This window comes from Scyliorhinus canicula, chromosome 5, assembly GCF_902713615.1.
Source record: "Scyliorhinus canicula chromosome 5, sScyCan1.1, whole genome shotgun sequence".
In the NCBI taxonomy this organism is placed as follows: Eukaryota; Metazoa; Chordata; class Chondrichthyes; order Carcharhiniformes; family Scyliorhinidae; genus Scyliorhinus; species Scyliorhinus canicula.
This window is the reverse complement of record NC_052150.1, coordinates 11,293,472-11,308,429: the sequence shown is the minus strand read 5'-3', so window position 1 is coordinate 11,308,429 and position 14,958 is coordinate 11,293,472. Positions and strand designations below refer to the sequence as shown.

The 14,958-nt window shown below is 43.5% G+C and overlaps 1 protein-coding gene across 2 annotated transcripts in view; it reads left to right on the top strand.

The window, feature by feature from the left end:
- The window catches only part of LOC119965766 (phosphatidylinositol-3-phosphatase SAC1-like), a 68,144-nt gene that overhangs the window by 32,439 nt on the left and 20,747 nt on the right, over positions 1-14,958 (top strand). The window contains exons 7-13 of one of the 2 annotated variants that reach the window (XM_038796570.1): positions 1,460-1,493; positions 5,832-5,933; positions 7,248-7,333; positions 9,260-9,346; positions 9,831-9,863; positions 10,039-10,107; positions 10,221-10,300. In XM_038796570.1, coding sequence (XP_038652498.1) covers positions 1,460-1,493; positions 5,832-5,933; positions 7,248-7,333; positions 9,260-9,346; positions 9,831-9,863; positions 10,039-10,107; positions 10,221-10,300 — 491 coding nt within the window. The remainder of the gene's footprint in view (positions 1-1,459; positions 1,494-5,831; positions 5,934-7,247; positions 7,334-9,259; positions 9,347-9,830; positions 9,864-10,038; positions 10,108-10,220; positions 10,301-14,958) is intronic. The other variant, XM_038796571.1, reaches the window with a different exon arrangement.

Sequence of the window (14,958 nt, the reverse complement as noted above, 5' to 3'; positions counted from 1 at the left end):
CCATCGAGTCTGCACCGATCCTCCAAAAAAGCACCCTACCTAGGGCCACTCCCCCGCTCTATTCCAGCAACCCCAGTTAACCTGCACATCCTTGACACTAAGGGGCAATTTAGCATAACCTGTACACCTAACCTGCCCATCTTTGGACTGTGGGAGGAAACCAGAGCACCCGGAGGAAATCCACGCAGACCCGGGGAGAAAAGCATAAAAGCAAATTACTGCGGATGCTGGAATCTGAAACGAAAGGGAAAATGCTGGAAAATCTCAGCAAGCCTGGCAGCATCTGTAGGGAGAGAAAAGATCTAACGTTTCGAGTCCGATGACTCTGTCAAAGCAGACCCGGGGAGAACGTGCAGACTTCACACAGTCACCCGAGGCCAGAATTGAACTCCGGTCCCTGGTGCTGTGAGGCAGCAGTGCTAACCACTGTGCCGCCGTGCTGCGTAGAAGTGGTTATGGGAGTGAACTGATCTACCCATTCCCATGCCAACATTAGAAATGGAAACTAAGTGGACCAAGATAAACTGTTGCACACATGTTCCCCGAATGACATTTTCAACGTCTGGGCTTGAGACAGAGCTGTTAGCATTTGTGTTACTTTCATTATTCAAACTGTTCAGTATCCTCGGGGGGTCCATCACTGAGTCTGTATTTGTTTCAAAATGTGTAGGAGGAACATAGTGTGTCGGCAAAATATATGATTGAATTGTGCGGTCAAAGGAGTAGGGATCTCCTTGTGTTTCAATGAGTGACTAACTACGTTTCTGACTGGTTTTAAGAACGTGAATGTAGCTGTTGTTTCAGCGGATTTGGTTAGAAAAATACTTGAAGGTCCCCGGGTCACTGTCCGCATGGAGTTTGCACATTCTCCCCGTGTCTGTGTCTGTGTGTGTCTCACCCCCACGACCCAACGATGTGCTGGGTAGGTGAATTGGCCACGCTAAATTGCCCCTTAATTGGAAAAAGATAACTGGGTACTCCAAATTTTAAAACAAAAAGATCATAGCAGCTGTGTTTATCACCTTAGATGATTGTCAGCACTTAAGTATCTCCCTAAGGATCAAAAGTGTTGGGACAATACATTAAAAAAGGATGCTGCCTGGCTGGGACTCCATCCCATTTAGGACATCATCCCGTGGCAACGTCTCAATAATCTCATTATTTCCACTGGAATGTTGTGCAGGACTCATCAATTGTTTTGAATGCCCACATGTTCCTAGATTCTGGCCTCTTAGTTTCCATGCAGGAAGCCTAACCATCTCCCCTCCTTTATTTTGCACGGTGAGAATGTGACAGCATCCCTCCTTATTGAACATTGGCCACAATTTTTGTTTTTAAAATTGCCATCCAATTCAAAGCATTGTACTCCCAATTGTCAACTAACAAATATCAATATGATCTGTCCAACTCTAAAACACGCCCAGTTGAGTTAATTTATTCTTCTTTTTCTCCCGGACAGCTCCACAGATTTGCTGTTCCAGTGATTCATGGCTGTATCCTTTTCCAAACTGGTGTTGGCAGTGTTGGTTTTACAGGGATTATAAATCAGAATGCCCGGTCAAAGCGTAAACTGGTGATTGGTAGGAGAGACAACCTTGCTCGTTAAACAGAAACTTCAATATAGCATTTTTCACAACCGCCGGCTGGTTCAAAATGCTTTACAGCCAATGAAGGTGGTGTAGTCGCTGTTGTAATGTAGGAAGCGCAGCAGCCAGTTTGCACAGACCAAACTCCCGCACGCAGCAAGACAATGAACGGATCATCTGACTCTCCTGATGTTGATTGGGAATAAATGTTGGCCAGGACACCGGGGATATGAAATCTTTGAAATTGTGCCATGGGGTAATTTGCTTTAACCCGAGCAATGGGGCTAGTTTAGTGCAGTGGACTAAACAATTATTGTTGCGGCACAGATGTGACGTAATAGGAAGATGCATCTCATTTTACTTTGGCCATCACACTAGAAATTCGCCGCCTTAACTATAATAATAATAATGCAGAACAAGGCCAGCAGCGCGGGTTCAATTCCCGTACCGGCCTCCCCGAACAGGCGTGGGAATGTGGCGACTAGGGGCTTTTCACGGTAACTTAATTGAAGCCTACTTGTGACAATAAGCGATTATTATTACTATTATTATTATTGTTAAGGGGGCGAATTTCTTGTGTGATGGCCAAAGTAAAATGAGATGCATCTTCCTATTACGTTACATCTGTGCCGTGACAATAATTGTACTGAAATGGCTACATAACAGTAGGACACTAATGCAACTGTATCCCAGTATTAGAGTAAGAAGTTTTACAACAACACCAGGTTAAAATCCAGCAGGTTTATTTGGAATCACTAGCTTTCGGAGCGTAGCTCCTTCATCAGGTGAGTCAACTGGTGAAGGGGCTACGCTCCAAAAGCTTGTAATTCCAAATCAACCTGTTGGACTTTAACCTGGTGTTGTACGACTTCTTACTGTGCCCACCCCAGTCCAACGCCGGCATCTCCACATCATGACCAGTATTACAACAACTAGCAGCAATATATCGACCCCAGTTGACTTTCCTTAATCACTGATACTGTTCATCATAGCTTCATTTCTTGTATTATTATTGTATGAAAGTTCTAAAATTTGACAGTAATGCTGCTTGCATTCCTGACTCTCCTCCTCCTTGTCATTTCCCTTCGGACGGCTGTTTTCTGCTTGCTGTCACATTTTTCGCGTTGTTTGTACCCGTTGCTGACTTATCCGCCCCTTAATTGGGCAAATAAATTACAGCTTTTCCAGAATTTGAAGTGGCAGTCACTGCAAAGTCCTTGACTTATTGGATGGGGATTTTATTGAACTGCAGACTTGCTCTGAATGCCTCTGAAATGATGACACATTGGAGGAGACATCCTATTACCGCCACTTCACACACCGCTGTCTCCCTATATTTGGCTGACAGATTGAAAACGACATGAACGGGCACCTACTCTTTTATCTTGTCTTCCTCTCTGTCACAACCTGTTTACTTTCGTTTCTTTTAACTTTGCTGCTGTGCATTTTTAAAAAATATTAAAATCGTAGCCTTAATTTTTCAATCTAATGCCCATTACAGATTTTTATTCTTGTGTGGGACTCGAAACAAGGCAGAAGAGTTGAATTGGATCAATTTGTACAACTTTCTTCACCCGTGGACTGTTTAGCAAAGTGCTGCTATTGATTAATGCTTTCATTTTTGTCATAAAACTAATCTAACTGATCTATATTGGTCGTTAAAGCGGCAAAGGGATTTTTAATCAAGAGATAACTCCACCATTCTTAACAAACCATCTTAACCGGGAAACTTATATAAAGCTTCTTATAACCCAGATTAGCTTCCTCGCATGTTGTATGGTGCTGCTGAGATTTATTGGGTTACCCAGCATGTAATTTCTGGAGGAACATACTTTTCAATTTTCTTTTTGAAGTGGGATATTGATCCCTGGAGCATTTCAGTGACAGTACGATTACAGAAGGGGAGACCTGGCAGTTTGATGTCTTTTGTCACCAGTTTTATTTGGAGAGCGTGTCATGAAGTCTCCTTTTATTTGGAGTGCCTGTAACTCACTTGGAGCTGTTTCATTGCGACAGTGTCCTATTGAAAATAGTTTGACAAATCCTATCACGGTGACAATGTGTAGTAATAAGAAATTGTAGAAACTGGTGCACTGAATGTTACAAAGAGATCAGAATGCTTCTAATAGCGATAGGAGTGCATTGAGATATAGTGCTCTTGTCACCACTTACTAGGTAGGGGAAGATAGGGCGGCATGTGGCGCAGTGGTTAACATTGCTGCCTACGGCGCTGAGGACCCGGGTTCGAATCCCGGCCCAGGGTCACTGTCCGTGAATGTTTGCACATCCTCCCCATGTCTGCGTGGGTTTGACCCCCACAACCCAAAGATGTGCAGACCTGGTGGATTGACCACGCTAAATTTCCCCTTAATTGGAAAAGAAAAATAATTGGCTACTCTAGGGGAAGATGAAGTGTGTGTGTGTGTGTGTAACAATGTAAAGTTGGGATTTTGCTTGGAGGCCAGTGGTAGAGGTAATTTGTGCTCGAAGAGCAGTGCTTAATGTTGGAGTTAATGAGGCACATGGGGTTGATGGGGCATGTGGGGTCAGTGTTGATATTAAGATATGTGGGGGTGGGGGGGCAGTTGAGTTAGGAGTGTCTGGGGATAAGGTTGGCGATAATTAGCTACCTGGAGTTAATGATCTACCCAGAGTTATTTAAAAAAAATATAAATTTAGAGTACCCAATTAATTTTTTCCAATTAAGGGGCAATTTAGCGTGGCTAATCCACCTACCCTGCACATCTTTGGGTTGTGGGGGCGAAACCCACGCAAACACGGGGAGAATGTGCAAACTCCACACGGACAGTGACCCAGAGCCGGGATCGAACCAGGGACCTCGGCGCCGTGAGGCCGCAGTGCTAACCCACTGCTACCCAGCGTTAATGAGCTAACTATTAACTAGGTTCCTGGGGGTCAATGAGATAAAGAATTCCCTCGAGTTAGAGGTACTTGGAGTTAATGTACTGATTGTTAACAGGATACCTGGAGGCCGGTGCTGGAGTCAATGAGATACCTGGAGTTGATGAGGTTCCTGAGGCTTGTGCTGGAGTTAACGAGGTGCCCATGGGTTGTGCTGGAACGAAGGAGGTGCCTGAGGGTTGTGCTGGAGTTGACGAGGTGCGCTGGAGTTGACGAGGTGCCGAGGGTTGTGCTGGAGTTGACAAGGTGCCTGAGGGTTGTGCTGGAGTTGACGAGGTGCCTGAGGGTTGTGCTGGAGTTGACGAGGTGCCTGAGGGTTGCGCTGGAGTTGACGAGGTGCCTGAGGGTTGCGCTGGAGTTGACGAGGTGCCCTAAGGAAGGAGCCGTGCTCCAAAAGCTAGTGTTTGAAACAAACATGTTGGACTTTAACCTGGTGTTGTAAGACTTCTTACTGTGCTCATAGATTTGAGATATTGAGCATAAATGTTCTGACCACATTTTGAGTATACTTTGGGATGCAGTGCAGAATTGATTGCACTTTCTCTGAATTGGTGACGAGGCAGGAATCATGTTTTTTTGTTACCCCAAAATGATGAGTTAATTATTAATATTTGTTGTAGCCATTGCGATAGTTTCTTTTTGGGAAAAGGTGTAGGTTTTCCTAGCCACCCTAGATAAAATTATCTTGATTTAATTAGATGAACATATGTGCGTGTGAAATATCTCAACCGTTTCCTATTTTCACTCCCTAATTTGCAGATCTTTGTTGAGTGAAAGATCATTGTAGAAATGCTATGCTTCATGTTCGAGAACTGGTAGACCATATGTGACCCTCGTCATAAAACTATGATTGTATTAAATATATTTATTATTTAGGACAGAAGTAGATTAATAAGGGGATCAAGGGTTATGGGGAGAAGGAAGGATGAGAAACACATCAGTCATGATTGAATGGCGGAGCACTCGATGGGCTGAATGGCCTAATTCTGCTCCTGTGTCTTATGGAATAAGATGAAGGGAGTGGTAATGATATTATTAAAGACCAAAGCAGGTGTTTATAGTAGCAGCAACGTCAGCCCTGCCTGAAAGCAAGGTAGCAGAATGTGTTAATAGCAGAGCAACGGTCAGCATTCCTGAAAGCAAAACGTGTGGAAAAAATATAGAGACTGTCCCTTGGGGGCAGCGTGCGGTCAAAATAAAACTGGAGGACAAGAGTTCATGGTCTGAAGTTATTAAACTTGATGTTATGTCCAAAAAGCAGTGCCTGATCGGAAGATGAAGTGCTTAATTTAAATATCCTTAACCATCCATTCCTGATCTCAGTCTTGGCTGTGAAGCGTTGCAGCATAAATGGAAAATATTTTGACTGGACGATTCTCTCCAGGCGAAGTTGTTTCCGGGCGGGAGTCCGGTACTACGTTAGAGGTAAGTGGACAGAGCCTGCAAGTGATCAGTTAGCTAAGGGATGTTGTACTATTAACTGTATGATGTAGTTCAAGCTACACCTCAAAAAGTTTGTCTATTTTTAGTCACCAAGACACAAGAGTAACATTCAGGCTCTGGTACAAGTGCAGGGAAGAACCGTAAGGTGGATCCTTGATGTCACTGCATTGTGTTATAGAAAAATGAATGGAGGAAATTGTGTTCTTTTTGCCCTAAAAGGGATTGACCTTTTGTAAAGTTAGAAAATATTCCGTGATATTGATGAGGTAAACACGAAGCACTATTGAAATGTATGACTGTGCAAGAGAACAGTGCATGGGCTGAAGCTGGAGAAGATTGATCTAGCGATGAAAAGAGAAAAATGTCTAAAGTTTACAAAAATAATAATAATTTTTTCTTAGAGTACCCAATTATTTTTTTCCAATTAAGGGGCAATTTAGCGTGGCCAATGCACCTAACCAGCACAACTTTGGGATGTGGGGTGAAACTCACGCAGACACGAGGAGAATGTGCAAATTCCACACGGACGGTGACCCAGGGCCGGGATTCAAACCCGTGCCCTCAGCGCTGTAGTCTCAGTGCTAACCACTGCGTCGCCGTGCTGCCCTAAAATGCGTCTAAAATGACGACCTGGGTAAGGTTGATTTGTGGAGGTGTTATTTATTGCTTAATTTAAGATCCACCCCTCTGGCTGAAGGGATGAGTGTTGGTGTACCATTGCACTGTGCCACTTAAAGGTAGGGTGTTGGTCCATGCTCGGGTCCCGATGAGCTTGTTACACAAGCACGGCAGGTGGTTAGACGGTCCTAAGACCAGGTTTTCGGACCAGGGATCAGTACGTGCATCAGGAAGGACAGGAAAATCGACACCTGCTGGGGTAAAAAAAGAGGCATGTTTCGTCAAAGCTTTTTGTCTTGCACTCACCATGACTCTTCGCAAAAAATACAGACGAGACGACAAATTTATACGGTGTGAGAAAGAGTGCTGATTGGTTGGCAAGTGGACTCTGATTGGTAGAGGTGTTGCCATGGAGAATGTTAGTTTGCTTTTAAGTTGCTAGTTGTCAACTCAGTGCTTTGTTCAATCGCTCTTGGACCATTTTTGCTATTTTCTATTCCCATTTTGTCTCCTGTTTTCAGATATTTAGCAAATTGAAATGAGTTGCGTTGGAGAAAATAATTCTGATAGGTTAGGCCTTAATGCAAATTGTCACTTTAGTTGAGAAGCATAACCAATAATTCAAATTTATAATTAATTTAAAGACGTTCATAGACTTTCATGTTTGAACTTTATTAGGTATTGATTCTGAAGGGCATGCTGCAAATTTTATCGAGACGGAGCAAATAGTACAATACATTGGTTATAAGGTATCGTTTGTACAAGTAAGTGACTTCCATTCTGTATTGAGTTTGTTACATGACAACAAAACTTAGATTTCTTGAGCACTTTAATGTTGCACTTCCCAAATGGAAATGGAAAATGAATGCTGGGCTATGAACTGAGAGATTGGATGGGGTGACCAAAGGTCTCGGCAAAAGGGTGAATCTTGGGAAGGCATTAAAGGAGGAGGTGGGGCGGCAGGGTGAAGGGAGCTCAGCAGGTTGCAGCCACAGTAGCTGAAGGCTTTGCTACAAATAGTGAGACATAGCAAGACAGGACCACTGCAATAGTTTGCATTTAATAAGCACCTTTTTCAAGGAGAAGATTTCTTCCCAAATGTGCAATCAGAAATTCCTGCCGGATCCTAGAAAATTCTAGGGATGGAGCATGGGAATCTTGGTCTAAGAAATGGGTTTTAACAAAGCTTTTTAAAATGGAGGGGGAATTGGAAAACCAGAGAGGTTTGGAGGGAACATTCCAGAACGTATAGCCGAGGCTACTCAAGTCATATCCAGTGACAGTGGGGTGAAGAGAGTGGGGAATGTAAAAGGTGCCAGAGTTGTAGAATTGCAGATTTCTGGAATGATGTAGGGCAGAGGAATGATAGAGGTAGGGAGGTTGGAGGCCGCAAAGGGATTTAAACCCCAGGCTGCAAATTCAAAGTGTTGGGAACTGAGAAACCGGTGACTGTCAGCAAGCAGAGAGGTGGTGGGTGAAAGGAACTTGGTGCAAGACTGGATACAGCTATAGAGTTCTGGATGAGCTGAAGTTTTTGGAAGATGGGAGGCTGTCCAGGAGTGTTAGAATTTTCAAATCTGCAGGTTACAAAAATATGAATGATGGTTTTGGCAGGCAGCAGAAATAATGGTCAAGGGTTCATGAGAGTTGGGTGGAGAGCTGGGAGCTCAGTTCATAGTATAAGCGTTGTGGTACAGTACATGGTGCACAACTGAGCTGCTTCTTTAAATCTACCTCTTTGACCAAGCTTTTAATATTTCTTTATGTGGTTGGCGTCACGGTTTCTTTGATAGTTGCTCCAGTGAAGCACCTTGGGGTATTTCACTATGTTAAAGATGCTATATAAATGCAGAGTAAGAAGTCTCCTAACTTTCCCCAGTCAATGGGCAAGGAGGTACCTTTTATGTGGTACTGTGCTTAAATCTGATCTGGCGTATAATAACTAACCCATATTCATCCTAGTATGTTCTGACAGTGAATCAATGCTGGTTCATGCAATGGGCACAAGGTATTCAATGGAAGCTTTAACTCATTGATGCCCATAATAAACGAATACAGTGGAGCCTACAAACTCAGATGTGATTGTAATTGCAAATGGTTTTCTTTCCGAGTTTGACAGAGGTATGTACAGATAATAGAGCTGCTTGTGTTGGTCATAGAGAGATACAATTGCAAGGTAGTGTCTCTCCTATATATGCTGTGATTGTGAATCTGCCTCCACTTCACCTGATGAAGGAGCAGCGCTCTTGAGGCTTGTGATTTTGAATAAACCTGTTGATCTTTAACCTGGTGTTGTGAGACTTCTTACTGTGCCCACCCCAGTCCAGCGCCTGACATCCCCACATCATATAAATCCAGGTTGTTGTTGATCTTCAGTTTGTTCTGGTGGGTGGTGTTGACTCTTGAGAATGAACATCAAGTCAATGCGAACCAGGAACAAAAGATTGTTTAGTAAGAAAAACGCTGTCTCCCATTGTTTACATTCGTTTAGAAGGTATAATGGGTGATAAAGAATTAAAGGAATGGAGTTAATGATTGTGAGTTCCTTCAGTTAAGGTTTTTAATAAATAATTTTAACATATTGGCAGTAAAGTTACTTTCCGGTCCCAATTGTTTCAATACTGTAAAAGGGGGGATAAAGGGCTGCCTGATGTTGAATAAATTTCTTTTTTTTTCTCTCTGTTTTCAAGACACGAGGATCAATTCCCTTTTTCTGGTCACAAAGGCCAAACTTGAGATACAAACCAAAGCCCCAGATCAGTAAATCCATGAACCATGTGAGTATGTTTGAAAACCCCAAATGACAAGTTTCTGTAAGGAGCCTGTAGACCTGCAGCTAGTGAAGAGTTTTTCTGTGTTGCTATTTGTATGTTTGCAGGTTTATTTTGTACACAGTGCTCATTTTGAAAACAGTAAATGTGTATTTTTTTTCTTGGCCGAACTCCGGTTGCCAATTAAGTTTCAAATGTATTTGTTGCTTGAAAAACGCTGAATTTGTGTAGCTAAATAACAACAGGTCAGGCTTTGCAAGCACCTGCTATTAAACCGTATTTCTTTTTTGAAGATAAGTGAGTGTCGATTAAAGCTTAGAATGTAATATGATGGCTGGTGTTTTGTCTTCCAATTGGTGAAGCAATACGTGTAAGGTTCTTTCTAATCTAATGCTGATTTTGATAAACCAACGTGTTAAGTAATCAAATGTTAAAGATAGGGCAAGTGATTTGTTTTTTGCTCAGAAACTGGCATTTTCACTCCCTCCAGAATGTACCAGGGCAGCAAACTGTGCTCCACATGGTAAGTTTGCAGACTGTATTATTGTGTTGTGTCCAATTGCTTGTCCCATCAGCAACCACCTCAGCCATAGAGAGCAGATTTAGAGCTTTAGTGCACGACGTAGATGATTGATGCTTTTGACTGTTTTTGTCTGACAGAGTGGATTGTAAATGTCTTTTTAAAATTTTAATTACAGATGGATGGCTTTCAAAGGCATTTTGATTCACAGCTCATTAGTTATGGGAAGCAAGTGATCATTAACTTGGTAGGTTTTATTTTTTGTCAAATATTTCATCGTACTAAATTGTGAACTCCTATCTTTGAATATTGGACACCCTATTTTATGTTTTTATAAAAAAAAAAAATTTCATTCCATAGGTTGACCAGAAGGGTCATGAAAAATCCCTTGAACAGGTTTTCTGCAAAATGGCTTCAAACATGGGCAATGGGATGGTTAAGTACGTTTCCACATTCCTTAACAATAGCTTAATACTGTCAATCTTTTCTTGTGTGTTTTTTTTTTAAAGAGTTAGAAGTGACTCGGACAACTGCGATTTTCTAAATTGAAAGCAAAATACTACTGATGCTGGAAATCTGAAATAAAAACAGAAAAGGGAGGGGCGGCGCGGTGGCGCAGTGCTTAGCACTGTTTCCACATACCACCGAGGTCCCAGGTTCGATCCCGGCTCTGGGTCACTGTCCGTGTGGAGTTTGCACATTCTCCCTGTTGTCTGCGTGGATCTCACCCCCCACAACCTAAAGATGTACAGGGTAGGTGGATTGACCGTGCTAAATTGCCCCTTAATTGGAAAAAATAAATAAATAAACACAGAAAATGCTCGATAAACTGAGGTTTGGTAACATCTATGAAAAGCGAAACAGAGTTGACGTTTTGAGTCTGTGTGACTCGACAGCGCTGAAGAGAAATGTAAATGTGAAGGATTATATAGTTGGAGAGGTGGGGTTGAGGTGTGGCCGTGCATACCCCCATGGGCCCCAGCTATGCCTGTCTTTTTGTGTGTTATGTGGAACATTCCTAGTTCCAGTTCTACTCAGACCCTCTCCCATGACTCTCTGTTATATCAGTGTCTCTATTGGTGCCACTTCATGCTCCCATCTCCACCTGGAAAAATCTGTCAATTTTGCTTCCAATTTCCACCCCCTCTCACATTCACATGGCCCATCCCTGACACGTCCCTTCCTTGACCTCTCTGCCTCCATTTCTGGTTATAGGCTGACCACTACTATTCATTACAAACCCACCGGTTCCCACAGCTACCTTGACTACAGCTCTCACATCTCGCTTCCTGTAAGAACTCAATCCCCATTCTCCCAGTTTCTCCATCTCCGTCGCATCTGTGCCGATGATGCCACCTTCGAAAATGGCGCTTCTGACATGTCTGCCTTTTTGCTCAACCGAGGTTTCTCCCCAGTGTGGTTGACAGGACATTCAACCGTTCGACCCATCTCCCGCACCTCTGCCTTCACCCCTTCCTCCCAGAACCGTGATAGGATCCCACTTTTCTCACTTTTCACTCCAGCCTCCGCATGCAAAGGATTATCCTCCACCATTTCCGTGAACTCCGGTACGATGCCACCATCAAATGCATTCCCACCGCCCCCCCCCCCCCCCCCCCGCCACGTCTGTGACATCCTAGTCCACTCCTCCATCACCTTTCCTTGCAATTGCAGAACGTGAAACGCCTGCTCCTTTCCCTCCACCTTCACTGTCCAAGACCCCAAACACTCCTTTCTGATGAAACAGTGTATCATTTGCACCTCCTTCAATTTGGCCTATTGTGTTCGCTGCTCCCAATTCGGGGAACTAAATGCAGGCAGGCTGACTGCTTTGTTAAACGTCTTGGCTCAGTCCGCGAGCTTTACCCCAACCTTCATGTCGCTTGCCATTTCAACTCACCATCTCGTTCTGATGTCCACATGTCTGCGTTTAGCCTGCTACGATGTTCCAGTGAAGCCCAAAGCATACTGGAGGAAGATCACCTACCTCATCTTGTGATTAGACATGTTACAGCCTTCTGGACTGACCATGAGTTGAACAGCTCAATGACTGTGAATGTTCCCCTCCATTTAAACCCCCCCCGGCCACCTGTCACTTGTTCTTTAGTTTTGTTTTCATTGAGCACTGACCATTGTTCTAGGAGCACATCCTGCTATCTCACCTTTATACCACTATCAGCACCTTCTTTAGTCTTTAATGCTACGATTAACACTCCCTTCATCTTGTGTCCATGTCAGTCTATCCTTAACTCCCATCTACCCCATACCTTCTGCTCCATCTTCTCCACCCCCTCCCCAACTATATAGTCCATCATATTTCCACTCCCTCTTCAACCCTGAAGAAGAGTCACACGGACTCGAAACGTTAACTCTGTTTCTCTCTCCACAGATGCTGCCTGACCTGTTGAGTTTATCCGGCATTTTCTGTTTGCATAACTGCAGTTTCCTTCTGGCCTCACATTTATTGCACAGGAGGGAAGGCAGTGAGCAACATGGGTGTTCACAAGGAAAGACAGACAGACTTGTATTATGTAATCTGATCACTGTCTGTGCGGACGGTCTGCACGTTCTCTCTGTGTCTGCGTGGGTTTCCTCCGGGTGCTCCGGTTTCCTCCCACAGTCCAAAGATGTGCAGGTTAGGTGGATTGGCCATGATAAATTGCCCTTGGTGACCAAAAAAGGTTAGGAGGGGTTATTGGGTTATGGGGATGGGGTGGAAATGAGGGCTTAAGTGGGTCAGTCAGATGGGCCGAATGGCCTCCTTCTGCACTGTATGTTCTATCTCCTCCGAAATGCCTCAAAGCAGTCACAATTAGATACTCTGGAATGCAATGATTTGCTGAGCAGATAAATATGTGACACGTTGACTGTAGTTAAAAGAGGTTTAACTGAACATCCATTTTTGATGTTGGTGGCTGAAATGTTGACTAAAACACATGGAGCATTTTCTGTTTTTCCGTATAGTCCTTTGGCATATTTAGCACCCATCCATTTAAAAAAAAAAGTAGATAAGACCCTTTATTTGATGTCTTGATGATTGACCACTTAACCTAGATTGACACGGCAGTGGGGTATTGCTGTCGTGTCAAGTATGAAAGTGAGCTTGAATGCAATCTTCTGGCTTGGTGAGAGTTATAAACTGACCCAAACTATCTTTCAAAGAAAGGTTCAAGAAAAGTCCCATTTAATCGAACTGTTACAAAATGCAACCCCAGTATCTTCTTACTGCAGTGATAGGAAAACAAAAATCAGAAACAAGGTGGAGGATGTTGGAAGTAATCCGATATACACGTCAGCCAACACGACTATTTTGTAAATTAATTCAGTCTCTGAGTTTCAATCTCAACCACATTTCCTGGAGCTCTGCTAGTTATTCATCACCCCTAACATGCGGAAATGTTCCCCACCTTCTGTCTGAAATTTTTCCTTCATAACCCTGAGCCTTTGCTCTAATCCCCTGGAGCCTGAATGTACTTGAAAATATCATTTGAGGTTTAGTTTATTCCAGTAAGTATTTCACGTGTGGTACCTCTGTGAGGAATTTGCTCGTCGGTCACACAGGATAACATCTTTCAACCCCAGTTGCTCCTTGTACCTGAACCCTTTAACCCTGGGTTATCTGCTTCCGTTCCTCTCCACCGTGTCTCAGGCGTGAATTGCCCCCTTGTGCTGCAGTCATTGGAAGCGTGTGTCCTGTTTTCAATGAGTTGAGCAGTAAATTCTACGAGTTCATGTGGCCTTATTGGGTTATTGAGATTAATTGATTTAGCACTAAACCCATTGCACTATTTCTGCCTCACATTGTTTGGCAATGGCGATCTGCCGCGAGTTAACTAACACCCCATGATTTCTCGACTTCCCTCTCAGCAAGTTCTGTCCATTCTTGGAGCAGCAACAGCCTCCTGTTTTTTCTTTGCTTCCAATGTAGTAGATGATTTGTTGGGATTAAACTTTGTTTGCCATTCATCAACCCAAGTGAAGCCGCATGTCTTGGCCACATTTATTTTAGTTCACAGTTGTGGTTTTACAGACTGCTATCTCTTGTACTGAATCTGTGAATATGTTTACGTATGATAAGATCAGGAGAGGCTCCAACACATATTCCTGAAGAATCCTTCCCTTCTTCTGACCCCAGAGTGGCCTCCACCTACACTGTAATGATTCTGTGACTCTGGAACACCCTTCTCTGTCCTTCATACCATATATAGAACATTACAGCGCAGTACGGGCCCTTCGGCCCTTGATGTTGCGCCGACCTGTGAAACCATCTGAAGCCTATCTGACCTACGCTATTCCATTTTCATCCATATGTCTATCCAGTGACCACTTGAATGCCATAGAACATTACAGCGCAGTACTAATCAGTTACTAATCCACGTCACTGTCTGATCCCTGTAACCGACTGAGTTTGGCTTGTAAAAGCTCAATCATGTGGTATATTATTAACAGCCTTCAATGGCCCAACCCCTCTCCCTTGCTACTTTGGCTATCTTGCTTCCTCCAGTAAATTCATGAAGTCAGTCAGGTCTGAAATCATAGAATTCTGGCAGTACAGAAGGAGGGCATTCGGCCCATCAAGTCTGCACCAACCCTCCAAAAGAGCCCACTCCCCTGCTCCATCCCCACCTCACCAACCACTTTTTTAAACTGCTGGCTGATGTTTATCAGGCTGTTTTCATTTTCCTCCATTTTGTTTCTGATCTACGTTTTCAGTCACCAAATGCCTTCCCACTCTTGCATCTGCAACCAAAATATGCTTAGTGCATCTGTGACTCCGCTATTTATGAGACTATTGAAAAGAAAACATTTTCTACATTACTACATTATGCAGGACCATTCCTTGCACTGCCTGTGAATAATGGTATTAGAATCTCTGCTAATTATACTGTACCTTTTGCGAGGCTGTCTTTCTCATGGTTTAAGGGATAGATAGGTAGCTCATTCGTTGAGCCCATTTACACTTGCCTCCCCCCCCCCCCCCCGAAATTTCTTGTGATCAGTTGGATTAAATATCTTAGCACCATACTCCTGCTCTCTCCCCATACCCCGTGGTGCCTTTAATTTCTAGAAATCTAGCAGCACGGTGGCACAGCATTGC